At 47.9% G+C, this 14,004-nt stretch overlaps 4 protein-coding genes across 4 annotated transcripts, besides 1 other annotated feature; 1 reads left to right on the top strand and 3 right to left on the bottom strand.

Moving 5' to 3' along the window:
- Nucleotides 1-740: 740 nt before the first annotated feature.
- UA08_03396 (hypothetical protein) lies at nucleotides 741-1,439 on the bottom strand (the record flags this gene model as incomplete). Its single annotated transcript, XM_020265692.1, has 1 exon — nucleotides 741-1,439. One exon carries the CDS (start codon nucleotides 1,437-1,439, stop codon nucleotides 741-743), a length of 699 nt encoding a protein of 232 aa, XP_020121686.1.
- An 839-nt stretch (nucleotides 1,440-2,278) lies between these two features.
- Nucleotides 2,279-4,154: a repeat region (Identified by RepeatMasker using a combination of RepBase library and repeat library created with RepeatScout).
- A 214-nt stretch (nucleotides 4,155-4,368) lies between these two features.
- UA08_03395 (hypothetical protein) lies at nucleotides 4,369-7,068 on the top strand (the record flags this gene model as incomplete). Its single annotated transcript, XM_020265691.1, has 8 exons — nucleotides 4,369-4,450; nucleotides 4,574-4,681; nucleotides 4,767-4,900; nucleotides 4,947-4,980; nucleotides 5,045-5,278; nucleotides 5,331-5,596; nucleotides 5,965-6,828; nucleotides 6,889-7,068. 8 exons carry the CDS (start codon nucleotides 4,369-4,371, stop codon nucleotides 7,066-7,068), a joined length of 1,902 nt encoding a protein of 633 aa, XP_020121377.1.
- Nucleotides 7,069-7,235: 167 nt separating this feature from the next.
- On the bottom strand, nucleotides 7,236-10,013 carry UA08_03394 (putative beta-glucosidase F; the record flags this gene model as incomplete). Its single annotated transcript, XM_020265690.1, has 3 exons — nucleotides 7,236-8,819; nucleotides 8,883-9,134; nucleotides 9,189-10,013. The coding sequence occupies 3 exons, from the start codon at nucleotides 10,011-10,013 to the stop codon at nucleotides 7,236-7,238; spliced, it is 2,661 nt and encodes an 886-aa protein (XP_020121375.1).
- A 903-nt stretch (nucleotides 10,014-10,916) lies between these two features.
- On the bottom strand, nucleotides 10,917-13,948 carry UA08_03393 (hypothetical protein; the record flags this gene model as incomplete). Its single annotated transcript, XM_020265689.1, has 7 exons — nucleotides 10,917-12,042; nucleotides 12,105-12,173; nucleotides 12,239-12,531; nucleotides 12,588-12,707; nucleotides 12,766-13,080; nucleotides 13,267-13,691; nucleotides 13,768-13,948. The coding sequence occupies 7 exons, from the start codon at nucleotides 13,946-13,948 to the stop codon at nucleotides 10,917-10,919; spliced, it is 2,529 nt and encodes an 842-aa protein (XP_020121376.1).
- Between the last annotated feature and the right edge of the window lie 56 nt (nucleotides 13,949-14,004).

Here is a 14,004-nt window from a genome sequence, read left to right as displayed (position 1 = left end):
TGCGGAGGATATGAGATGTGATTGACTTGACCTTCATTTTGATGGAGGGATTGCCTAGGTTTGTGAAGAGTTGAATCGACGTAGAACAAACACGGAGATGGAAAATTGGTGCAGGAAAGCATTTATTCATTCTTTTATACCTATTTCCATCTTCTACTCCTAGAAAAAAATTACTTGCATAATGTTGAGGACTAATGCAGGTCGGCCAAATGTCCGTGGCTGCTAGCAAACAACAAGGCAGACGGCAGTGGTCTCTATTTCACTGTGACAAACCCTCAAATTACAGACGTATGTACATATCCTGAAGGTTTGTTGAGGCTCTGATTACCTACGGGCGTTTACGTGAGATAAAGGAGAAGCGAGCAATATTGCATTAGAATTCTGGATCTCGTTAAAAAAAATGCAGTGGGCAACCAGGCAACAATCGAGTTAAAAAAGTCCATTGCGAATCCCACCAAAATTTGGTAAGGTCATAGAAAATACGAGGCCATAGAGGATCTATGTGCCTTGGTACATGGAATAATGATGAGTATGAAAAGGAAAGTAACGAGATCCGCCTAGACTGCGAGTCAAGGAACAAAGTTAGGTTGAGACCGCCGCAAAACCACCACGAGAGAGCCAAGAGATGCTCTTAAGCACGCAGTCAGATATTTTATTTCTTCCAGCTAGTTTTCGCCATCGAGGGTAGCAGGACTTACTTGGAACTTCTTCGGCTGCCGAGACTTCTGGTATTTCAGACTTCAAAAGAATCCGAACTTGCGAGATTTGTGGGCGGTTGGGCTGGTTGAAGAGGAGCTTGGGCTCATCGGCTCAGATTTCTGACTCTTGTTCCATGCCGAAATGACATTCAAGAGATCGATCTGGGACTTATTGACAAAGATCTCTGGGTTGAGGACCTTTTCCTTTCTCGGAGTGAGTGACTGCTGGATAATGCAAGCCAGCAAGTCGCGTTCTAAATCTGTGAGTTTCTCGGGGTGGCTGGCGTCATTTGGATCGAAATACGGACGAAAACGAACGATATCGATTTCGAATTTCTTGAGGCCCTTCAGATGAGTTTGACCGGCATACCACTTGGAAGCGTCCAAACGAAGTCTTCTAACGGTGTCAAGGAGGAGCTTGTGGTGCTCCTTGAGGTCGCCATAGAAGTACGGAATTGAATGCGCCTCATATTCCCCTGGATGTTTGGGGGTCTCAATGGTAGCGTGTTGTTCAGGACGTTCAGGAAGGAGTCTGTCAGTCGATCCCTGACCTGAAGAAGCGTTAAGAGTGGAGGATTCGCTGTAAGCTGTCACCGGGCGTATGGGTTGCCCGAACAACGAGTCTCCATCGCCCGCCTGGCGGAAGCTCTCGCGTGGACCGTCCATCTCGCCAGATTTTTCAGATATCTGGGAGTTTCGTTTGACCATAAGGCCGACGTTCTCAGATGACTGGGTTGCCATGGTTTTGCTCAGTTTTTTGTCGAGGAAGATATAACTGAAAGGATACAGGGATGGGATGAAAATGAGTGGAAGGATGGTTGAAAACACAAGAAAGACAGACAGGAGGGGAAGGAGCAATTTATAGCCAGAGAGCTAGAAATCAAGGATGCCTCATGGCTATTGTATGACATCGTGTCGTGCCATCAATGAAACCAGGCAGGCAGTATGGCAAGTGATTGTTTTGTGCTCTGGGATTATTCGTGTTATCCTACTCAGAACTCCTAGCCTGCTTTTCATTGTTCATTCACAGTCCTTCAGCTATTAGCTTGATATAAGGTATAAAGAAATCAGTCAGCAACTGTTCCAAGACAGGGTTCTATTCACTATGTTGCACGGATTCGAATGAGGAGTGGACAGATTTATAAGGTGAATTCACAACTGGCTTGCTACCTAAATATGCACACTGGCTAAATACATGCTATTATCAAGGGAATATAATTGAATATAGCTAGGCAGAGTGTTTCGTTGTCTGTAGATAATGTGAATTATATGCCTAGTATGTAGCCCTAATATATCAGCTTGATGGTCTCGTAGGAGGTCCTTTTATTCATAAGTCAGGCAGCCCGGTGCTATCTGTGAATTGCCATCTCTCTGTTCAAAGAGCCCATTCACAGCAAACTCATTAGACATGACTAAGTCACTATCTACTATTTAGTATGGCATAAGTGAAGCTGCACACAACTGGTCCTGGAAGCTTCCGGCAAGCCCTAACATGCCACTCTGGGACATGCTTATTAGTAATCCTACACGTGATTAGTTAACTAACTAACTACGGAATCTGACAAATACATAGGACGTGCTAACGTAATCGGTAAGCGAACCGGCCACGTAAGCGAGCCGGCCACCTCTTTCCGGAACGGCGCTCTATATCGATTTCAAATCATATTTTTCGAATCCGCATACATTTCTCATACAAAAAATTAATTAACAGTACGACTAGGACATCGGTTAATTTTATGCCCTTCAGCGCCACAACCACTGCAGCGAAATTGACGGCGTACGGTTGGTTGAGAAGCTGGGAGCTCCGGCTCGGCCGGAGCAGTAATAGATGCCTCAATCTGACCTTGTATAAGTGCTTGGGCTTCCTCTCTAGTAACCCCTTGCTCAATAGATATCTGTTTATTAGACCTCTTACGCTTTTGCTTCTCTTTTTCATGCGCAGCTCGTAAATCGTAGTTTTCTTTCCGTATAAGCAAGAGGTCATTCATAGTTGTTTCGTATGCTTTTGACATTCGCATAATTGCCTGATTAATCACTTGATTTGGGCTCCCCATACGCTCATTTATACGTTTCTTGATTGTAGTTGACTGCTGTATAAATTGACGTATATTTTGTGGTGTTTGTAAACAGGATGATTGTGTATTGCTGGATCGACTAGGGGGAGGTGTTGGGGTCTTCAATTGGATAGTAAGTTGTTGTATAACTCGATCCGGATTGAAAGGCACTAATCCGGTGGCCATGAAGCTATTCCGGATAGTTTGGGCTTTATATGCCACCGTACGAGCGCTTGGGAATGCCGTTAAAAAGTCGATTTTGTCGATATGGTTAAAACCAAGCCTCATCCGCTGCTCAACTAGTTGCCCATAATGTCGCTTTAAAACTGCAAAACAACCAACATCAAGAGGCTGTAAGAGATGTGAAGAATGAGGTGGCATGCAGATTGGGATAATATTATTCTCCGTGCACGTACGATCAAATTCTGCTGTTAAATGACTTCCATGGCCATCAAGAATCAACATTTGATATCTTCCCATTGTACGACCATTAATAAGAGGAATAAAATGGGTTTTGAGCCATTCTAATCCTATTTGATCTGTAGTCCAGCCATTCTCACTAATATTGATTCTCCAATCATCCGGAAGCTCGTCAAACCAGCCTAACCGTACGTTTTTCTTTGCTTTAAAGATAATGTATGGAGGCAGAGCCCATCCAGTTGAATTTGTTGCCTCAATTGCAGTCACCCACTCTCGATTTCCAGGCTGTAAAAGCTTCGGCCGAGCATATCGATCGCTTCCGGTAATAACCTTTGCAGTTGCACAGAGTCCCATTGCAAAGCCAGTCTCATCGAAATTGTAGATATCTTCTGGAAGGATTCCATACTGAGATATAGCATCTCGTACGCGGTCAAAATACTCTTTTATAATCTTTGGATCTTCGCATTTGGCACGCTCGTAGGTGTATCTTYGTGAGAATTTAGAATCAATCTCTGGGCGCCGTTTAACAAGGTTATATACCCATTTTTCTCCAACCCGTTGAGTCCCATGTTGTAAGAGAAGATAATTAGCCATTTCTCGTAYGAGAGAGTGCCGGGGGGGTAATCCACGTCGATCTAAATCAAGCACCCATTTGACAAGGGATTCCTCTTCAGATTGAGCCAATTTATGGCTATTGGCGCGCGTTAGCTGTCGATATGGCACTCCGTGCATCCGATCTTGGAGAGTTGTACGAGCGACCATATAGATTCGAGCAGCTTCACGAATACTGCGAATTCTTCCATTTTTCAAGTCGGAAATAGCTAATTCAATTTTTCCCTCATCCTGAGCGGATTTTAGGGTGTCTTTTTTGCGAATTGGTGGCATTTTAACGCGTTGTAATATGATAAATCGATATAGAACGCCGTTCCGGAAAGAGGTGGCCGGCTCGCTTACGTGGCCGGTTCGCTTACCGATTACGTTACCTCAGGCAAACCTGTTCATCAATGCCAGCCATGAAGCAACTCAGAGAAAGAATTTAAAGTTGTCGTTAAAAGTCCCCACAGTGGAGAGAGATCACATGATTTCTCGGCTTGGGATCGGCGCGTTTCGTCGACGACGCGGAAATATCAAAGGTTAAAGCACTCTTCCGTCGACATGAGAGCGACTGTAGCAGGAGGCTCCAGCATCTCGGAAAGATGTCGGATTCAACAGCTCTGCTGCTACCGAGAATATCCCGGTCGTGCGATCAATGCAAGGCCCGCAAAGTCCGCTGTATTCGTATGTGTATAATGCCTTCCGAAGAGATATCGCGCTCTTGTTGACCATTGCTCTAGGTGCTCGCCCGGATTCTTTGAGTTGTAATAATTGCCTCGTAAGTGACTATGCTCGTCGCGATCTTAGCTCTATCGTTGACTTCGCGCGTCAAGAAACGACACCAGAAATGCCACTATAGCCACACAAAGCGCAAGCTGAAGGTCAAGGACCCTGAAAATACATCTCCGACGTTTAGTAAGCTGCCATTGGAATTACATTAGTTTATCGAAATTTTCTAAAAATGCATTCAACAATGACTGGCTAATGAGTTGTATCATAGCGCATTCCCCAACAGACCCTGCTGATGCATCGCCTCCATCAGAACTGCCTCAGAAGTTGTACATTGACCACATCCTGGAGACTAGGCATGCTCACGGGATTGAGGGATGGAGAGAGGAATCGTCTGTCTTCAAGGTGAGTTAGACACAATGGAGAAAACACGCATTGAATATAATGGCAGCTAAGCATATGTGAGCAGGCAGGAGAAAGCTTCAGTACGTTATGGTTTCACCATGCAAGACTCAAGCCACGCATGCTTACCATGTTTTCCATCTCTAGTTGCAAGCGCTAGCTTGGCCTTTTTCTCCGAAAGTCGAATTCGGTCGTTGACCGAACGCGTCGGGCATCCCAGGCTTCGGGAACTCATTGAAACCATCGGATCAGTCATCAATCTGAAAATGAATCGCAAAAACAATGAGCAGCAAGCAATACCACAGCGTCCACCAATCACTTTCAAAAGCCCCGAAGTGCCAGAAAAAGTATCTCCGGAAGCTGCAAAAGCATCTATAACAGGTGCGTCTCGGTAGAAATTGGAAGATGACCACTATTCTAACACCTGGTACAGCATATTTCACTCATCTCCACCCAATTTATCCTTTTCTCGATCGTAGTGAGTTTGAGCAGAAGGCTTTTAGTTACGATTTGCCCCATCATTTGTCGTCGAATGCTGCTTTCTCTGCCTTGTATCACACTGTGCTCGCTCTGGGCTTCCAGTATACAGAAGGTGGATCTTTCGAAGCTGGCAAAGGCAAGACATGGAAACTGTATCAGGTTGCCCTGGGCCTACTCTCTGATATCCTTCTTCCCAGAGAGAGCCTTGTGAACTTACAGGTGAGTCCAATCCTCATTTCAATTCTTCTCAATGAGCCATTGCTAATACGATACCAGGCAATAACCGCTATGGTATAGACTTCGTCGAACTACTTCCTGGGTATTTGCTGACTCGAAATAGGCGATATTCGCTCTGAATACTTCTTGCATACAGATTGACGGCACGATGATATCAGAAGCTGCAAGAATGTCTCAATCATTAGGTTATAATAGATCAACCATGAATGATTCAGCCCACAGAAACTTCTGGGTAATATATACCCTTGAAAAAATGGCGTGTTATTTTTCCAGTACTACTTCAGTCAGTTTCCTTTTCTGGACTATTGCCATCTTTAGGAACGACTAACCGGTGTTTATAATTTTCACAGGAGTTGTGTGATGAGGATATCGGATGCCCCATCCCAGAGATCCCAGAAGCCATAGACGGCAGCGTTGATTGGTTTTTACTATCCGCTCGTTTTGCTCGACTTACTTCGCGAGCTTATCAGCTGCTATTTACGGTCTCTGCGACTTCGAAAACGCCACGCCAGTTCTTTGACGCCATTGATTCCGTGCACCACGATTTGGAGATTTGGCGTCTGTCCATTCCCAAAGATCAGAGACCCGGAGAGCCATTTATACCGGAGAATTATAGGTCGTCGTGGACAATCACAATATCTTTAAGATCTCACCTTTTCTACTATGCCGTTGTCGTGTCGCTTTGCAGACTTTGCTTGCATATCGGTGCAGGTAGCGAGTCTCCACGCGTTGAACATGCCAAAAGGAGACTCATGTATACAGCGCGACAAATTATCGAAATCACACACTACATTGAAATCCAACCTCATACTCCTATCTGGCAAGTGCAAATCTCGCTATCATGCATGCCTACTTCCTCTATTCGATTGCTAATTCCGCCTAGGATACTTGGGGTCATGCCACTCTCTGCTTTATTTATTCTATTTGACTTTGTCGTCCACAACCCATTTCATCCAGAAACAAGCACCAACCTCAATTCGCTCGATATCGCTGGCGTTTACTTCAACCGCCTAGAATACGCTACTAAAGGCTCTCTCCCATGTTCATTAGTAGCCGAGTTCACATTCATTGCGCGCCAGTTTGTCCGCGAAGTTCAATTGAACAGCTCTACGCGCGAGACTTCGACCAAGCAGAAACCATACCCCGGCCTTATGAAGCCTATTGAACAGGTGACGGGGGATCCTCAATCGATGGCCTATATGCCTTCCCGGATGGTAAGCCAAGTTTAAAAGATGCAATATTCTTCTCGTCATGTTCTCTAATGATCCCCTTAGCAAGCTGTAGTACTACCGGTACAAGAGCAACAAGAGCAATCCTTAGATGGCTCTTTCCAATACGTGGATCAGCTGTTCTATCCGACAGATGACCTACAACCTTTCATGACGGGTGACTTTACAGCAGGGTTCGATATGAACAATTTATTTGACTCCTTTCTCCCCAATTTCCAAATATGAACTTTCCAGCGGAATGTTCATTTTTTCAAAACTAAAACGTGTAAAGGGAATCGGACTTGAACGCGCTTTGTATAAATGTTGACTCAGGTCATTACGGCAAGGTAAATTATACGTGCTGCAAGAAGGTGACACTGAAACTTATCATTCTTACTCCCTAGCTACTTCGATCAAGATGTACTTTCACATCCCTGCCCAACGGTGCAAACTATTTGCAAATCCTCAGTTGCCACACTTTGTCCAATCCAGAACTTAACACCTTCTCCATCTACCGGCGCCAGCCAATCCTGCATCACGACGTCCCACACACTCAAATCCTTTCTTGTCAGAGGCAAAGTGAGAGTTTCCGAGTCGCCTGGAGATAGTATAGAAGTCTTCTCGAATTGCCGCAATTGCCGCGGGGGAAGATCCACACCCAGAGCATCCGCGGGGAGTTCGACGTACAACTGCGCCACAGCCCGGCCAGGTCTCGTCCCAGTGTTGGTGACTTTGACGCTGATAGTGAAAACCGTGTCCCACAAAGCCGGGTTACCTCCTTGCGACCCACCTGCGCGTGGCGCCGCATGCGGTGTTGTCGAGTAGCCCGTTGGATAGGGATAGGGAGCTGTCGAAGTGGCTGCTTCTGGGTCATCGAGATAAGGGTACAGGTAACGCCAAATACTGCTGATATCGGTCGGCCATGCGACTTCAGATGCCGGCGGGATGGTCGTTGCATATGTTGGCGTGGGCCCCTTGGATGCTCTAGCCGGGGGATACTGAGTCAAGGTAGTACCTGATATGATTGTTGCATCTGAGAAGTTGAACGTTGTGTATGATAGACCGTATCCGAATGGGAACCTGGGAGTGATATTGGCCTGCAAGAAGTGGCGATAGTCAATATACAAGCGTTCAAGATATTGATCTTGTATTTGGCCTAGTACCTGATCGATCAGGTCGACGCTTGCTGGGTACTCGGATTCGTTATGCGGAATAGTGTATGGTAGATGGCCACTAGGACTATAGTCACCAAAGAGAACGTCTACGAGAGAATTACCGGCTTCCTGTCCGGGGAGGTGCGCAACCAAGACACCCTTGACAGATGGCAGATCAATCCAGTCTTCCATGATGATTGGTCCGACTGTATGGACAACCACTATGACAGTGCTAAATGCAGCGGCTGCATTCACCACCAGCTCATCACCGCTATGCCATGCAGCGAGCTTAGCCTCAAGTCGGTCCCCGGGATTACCGTCAACAGTAATATAGTTCTCGCCAGAGTCAGAGTTGATGAAGACAATCGCGATCTCATCGGCATTTGGAGTAACAGATGGGAAAGTATCGGTGATGTAAAACTGGGTGTTTGCAGAAACGTTTTGAATAGCTTCTTCTGGTGTAATGACATATGGCAGTCTCGAAGTTCCGCTTCCCCAACCCATTGTGAGAATACCATTGTCGCAGCCCATATCAGTGCAGGAATTCAGGCCCTTTGAATTGGGACCGGCGTCTGTCCCGAAAACGCTCAAGTTGGCACTGCTGCTGAGAGGCAGAGTTTCGTTTACGTTTTTCAACAACGTGATAGCATCGCGAGCCACGGCTCTTGCGACAATGCTGTGGTTTCCCTGCACGTTGACGAATTGGTTGACAACGCCTGTAGGAGAAAAGAGGGCGCCTGGATAGAGTGGTCCAACGGCGTCCTCGGTATTCGACGAGAAGTTTGGCAGGGGATAGTCATCATCCTGGCCCATTTGATACCATGCTGCTACGACACGTGTGACCTGGATCAAGTCAGCCTTTTAGTCACGTCTCAATTCCTACATCCAGCTGATTTCCAGCCATACCATATCGTTCAGTCTTTCCAGAGGCACGGTGCCATTCAAAACCGCCGTCGATAGCTCATAGTTCCACCAACTCACTCCAATAAGAGGGACTGCACCGTCTCCTGGCATGGCCATGTCTAGACCAGCTAATGCCGATGGGACTCCACTGTCTTGGGCATACCAGTCTGACATAACGAAACCCTGGAAGCCCAGTTCGTCTTTGAGGATGCCATTGAGGATTTCGCTGTTTTGTGTGCAGAGCGATCCGTTCACCTAAAATTCACATATCAGTAGCTTCTTTCACCTGAAGGAATAAATGGACCATACATGGTTATATGCAGCCATCACCGAGCCAACGCCAGCCCTCACACCTTCAGCAAACGGCCAGAGATATATCTCATGCATGGTGCGGTCATCAATGTCCGACGAATAACCCACCTGCACCGGGTCCGTCATCCGATACATTTCCTGCTCATTCAAAATGAAATGCTTCAGCGTCGCAATCACACCGACACTCTGCATACCCTGAATAGTCTGCACAGCGGCAAGACCCTGCAGAGACGGATCTGCTCCAAACCCCTCCCAGATCCTACCAGACTTCGGCTTTCGACCTATAGGTCCAACAACAGGGCCCATCTGCACATTCACCCCCTTTCCGCGCGCCTCTTCGCCTATCGCCACCCCTCGGGCGTATATCAGCTCCTTATCCCAGGTTGCGCCCGTAGTCACCCCCGCTGGAAAGGCAGTGTTGTTTTCTGTATCCCTAATCCCCAACGGACTATCCTGCAGGCATAACCTGGGAATGCCGAATCGCAGCGCGCTCCCTGTCTGGCCCACGCAAGGTCCCATGAAATAGCCTGTGCCGGAGGTGATGTTCACCTTCTCAGCCAGCGTCATGTTACTGACAACCAGTTGCGCCTTAGCATAGGCTTCAGTCCAACTAGACACCCAGCCGCCATGAGGGGTAGGATAGTAGTCTGGCGTGGAGTAATTGGACGGAAGACCCTCGCGCTTCACCTTGTTCGACTTCTCCTGCTCTGTGAGGTGGCGATGCAGTGTTGGTGACGCACCGCCGTCATTTCCTCTGGCGGCGCAGTGCACCAAAAGAAGACCTAAGATGAACAAGACGAAAGGATGGCTGCCACCCGCCATAGGAACAAACAATTCCTCGTTGGTAGTTGCGTACAATATTCTCAAAACATACAAATCCGGCCTCTGCTGCTGCACATTTCAATCATATAATCACACGAATCAAAAATAAAAAGCGAGGACGAATTGCAAGGGCCTCGGCAACTTGCTTGTAGCTTATCTACTGTATCTATCTGGGTGATAATTGTGATATATGCAGCAATATTACCTAGGTATACTTATACTCCTATAAGCAGGGATGTATGAACTAATACAGGGAACCTTTAGATAGATATAGTAAACATCTGCATAGCCATCTCTAAAGCCTATTGGGCATTCTTGAGCAAACTAACAGGCTAGGTCTGTTCATCTTGCAATCATTTCCCTGTTTGAAAAGGGCAGAGAGCGGGGTAAAGTTCACCAGAGAGCAAATCAATAGGATTGCAATTTCATCAGAATAGAAAGAGAAGATATTGTCCTACCTGTGGCGCTGCATGTGACATGTTTGTGATTGGCATTTTACAGAATGTGCCTACAGAATGTCGTGGCACAGGGTCGCATGCAGCAGCCCATCTGCCGGGATGTTCAAACTCCGTGACGCGGACTTGACACTACCTAGGTATCTATGCCGAATAGCGGATCCCTGTTTAATTACTTGGCTCAGCTAGCTGCTTCCTGGCTAATATGTAGGTACCATGGCTGGGTGTTGTGATTATGCGACGGCCCATGGCGATAAGAAATTCGTTCAAAGTGATAGGGTGGGACATTACTGCTTAATTATATGCTGAAATATTTAAGGGGATATATATATATATATACAAGACAAGGCAAACCACAACGCCCCAAAATGTGACAAGCAGAATCCGTTTTTATGCAAGTATAAAATCAATGCAGGTGGTCATCTTCGCTTCATTCCGCGCCGGCCGGCTAAGAGTTACTTGGGTATGCGACCTGATACGTAGGCGTAAACTCTTCCTTGATAGATCGCAAGCTCACGAATCTTGAGAGCAGGTTAGCACTACCGGCCTTGTCATTGGTACCACTGGCACGCGCTCCTCCAAACGGCTGCTGTCCGACAACGGCACCGGTACTCTTGCAATTGATATAGAAGTTGCCCGCTGCGTTACGCAGAGCATCTTCCGCAAAGCGAATCGCATTGCGGTCCTGCGCAAACACTGATCCTGTGAGTCCGTACTCGCTGGTCTTTTCGATTGTCGTGCAGATATCCGCAAGTGCAGAGGATGATGTATCGTCATAGGCATGTACAACCAAGATGGGTCCGAAAAGTTCACGCGATAGTAGGGGATGGTTCGCGTTCTTGGTCAGGTATACGGTGGGTTGAATAAACCAGCCCTCCGACGAATCGTATGTTCCCCCCACCAAAAGCTCGAGCTCCGAGTCGTTTTTCGCCTCGTCAATCACCTTGGTGAGTTTGGAAAAAGATGCCTCGTGGATAACAGGGCCGCAGAAGTTGGTAAAGTCTGCTGGATCGCCCACTTTGAGCTTCTTCACTTCGTCAACGGCCTGCTTGATAAAGTCGTCTGCAATGGAAGATGCAACGTAAGCTCGGGATGTGGCACTGCACTTCTGACCCTGAAACTCGAAAGCACCTCGAACGGTCTGTACGGCTGCATTTCGAACATCTGCACTCTCATGCACCAGGTGGAAATTCTTGCCTCCCGTCTCTCCCACAATACGTGGGTAGCCCTTGTACTTGCCCTCTGCAACTCCGCTAGCAATCTTGCCATAGAGCATACGGAAAACCGATGTGCTGCCAGTGAAGTGAAGGGCCGCAAATTCGGGGTGGTCAAGCACAGCACCGGTCACTTCTTCGGCATCGCCAGGTACAAATTGAATAACGTTCTTTGGAAGACCGGCTTCCAGGAGAATCTGGTGCACAAGGTGGTTCGACGCAATGGCAGATGGCGAAGGCTTCCACACAACAACATTGCCCATCAGAGCTGGTATGCCAGCAAGGTTTCCTCCGATGGCCGTGAAATTGAACGGGCTAATAGCGTAGACAAAACCTTCGAGGGGACGGTACTCAAGACGGCTAGAAAGCAGACATATTAGTTTATGAAGATCACCATGGAATCGGCATGAGAAAAGACTTACTTCCAAACGCCAGATGCGTTATGGGCCGGCTGCTGTGAGTATACCTCCTCGGCATATTTTACACCGAACCTATGATTTGCCCCTAGTTAGTTTGCCATTAACGCGAATTTGACATGAGACTAGATCTTCTTTACCTGAAGAAATCGCAAAGTTCAGCAGCCGAGTCTATCTCGGCCTGCCAAGCATTCTTGCCTTGACCGGCCATCGTCAGCGCCATGACCTCATAGCGATACTTGGTAGCAATAAGGTCGGCGGCCTTGAGAAAGATGCTAGCGCGGTCTGCCCATGGCGTGGCAGCCCAGTCACCGCGTGCGGCGAGCGCAGCCTCAATGGCAGCTTCGACGTTGGCCTTCGACGCATTGGAGTAGTAGGCCACTGGCTTGTGTGACGCGGGGTTGAGTTGCTCTACAAGCTTAGTTGTTGTAATCTGCGTCTCATCAGTCTAGGGTACTCTTAATTCGAAATCAACTGGATGTATCATACCTCTTGTCCCCCAATCAATAACGGAATATTTCTCACTCTAGACTCCTTCACTTCGGCGAGAGCTGCTTCCAGCCCTTTGCGTTCCGGAGAACCAGGGGCGTAGTGTTTCTGTTGAGACCACTGTGAGAATTGCACCACAATATACAGCTTCCAAGAAGACACACAAGAGAGAACTTACGTTGGGTTCGTTGTTGATGGCTGGGATTTTGAAGTTGGCATAGCTCCCAATGCCCCGCACGCCAGACGGCCTCAGGCTGAGAAGGCGCGCCGGCCGCATTGACGAAGTCGTGGCAAGACGCATGGTGTAGAGATGCAAAAGGCAGGTGGTGAAAGAATAAAGGATGCTTCGTTGATTCAACCCATCGCCGTGACTATGTATGTATGTGTGTATAAGCAGTGGCGGCAGTTTGACCGGGAAGCTCAGCGCAATTCGTTCCGGTGACGCAGCTCGCCCTGCACCGGCCCGGTGGGGGAGCCGCCCGGAACGGTTAGTCTAGACTCAAGTTCACCTCCACTTTTGACTTCTCAATAAACCCTGCCACTACATCCTTATACACTCCGCCTGAAGCCAGCCTCTCTTGGCTTTGAACTGCCTTATATATCGCGCCCTCAATGCCCTCCACGCCGTGCAGCACACAATACCGTCCCTCCGTGTCGGATCTCGCCAGCAACTGCACACAATCACCTCCGCGACGTCCTGTCTCGACACCTCTTCCTTCACTCCCTCCATATCCACTGTTTCTGAATGCAGTGCCATGGACCCCGTTCCCTGCGCGTCTGACAAGCTGCTTGTCGTCACCTGTAGAGACTGAAACCCGCGTGGCAGGTGGGTTTGCCGCCTACGCCATGCGGCCATCGAGTTGAGAAACTCCTCCGCCTCCAGATCGTATGTGTAGATCGGGATCTCGTTCTCGTTCGCATTCGCTATGCTATCCCACTGCTCATCGGTTATTGGTGCGTCCCGTTTCTTGCGCCGGTTACTTAGGTAGGAGGCCATTAGAAATTTGGAGACCTTGGGCAAAGAAATCGAGGCTACTATCATCTGCTTGACGGAGCGTTTGAGTTTTTCGCTATCGATGGTTCGCCTGCCTCTGCATCCAGTGCCTTTTTTATAGAGCATAAGTCAGTGAGTGTCAGCTCATCATCCGGACATGCAAGACGCCCGGGGTTAGTGACTCACCCGCCAACCAAACAACATAATTTGGATCAACCCGATCCAGTAGCGCTCGAGCAGCAAAATCCGTTTCGATCTGCTCCAGATTCGCGACAAGAACGCTCACTTTATCCTCTTTCCCGCGCTGTTGGCTCTTTTGCAAACCCAATATCTCCCCTCGATGCTCCGCATTGTTTGTAAGACTCATCACGTCCCATCCTCGAGCGAGGAGGGGTGTTAGATGAAGGGCTGGCTACCTTGCCG

Source organism: Talaromyces atroroseus (assembly GCF_001907595.1).
Source record: "Talaromyces atroroseus strain IBT 11181 chromosome Unknown scaffold_3, whole genome shotgun sequence".
Classification (NCBI taxonomy): Eukaryota; Fungi; Ascomycota; class Eurotiomycetes; order Eurotiales; family Trichocomaceae; genus Talaromyces; species Talaromyces atroroseus.
This window is presented reverse-complemented; position numbering and strand designations above follow the sequence as displayed.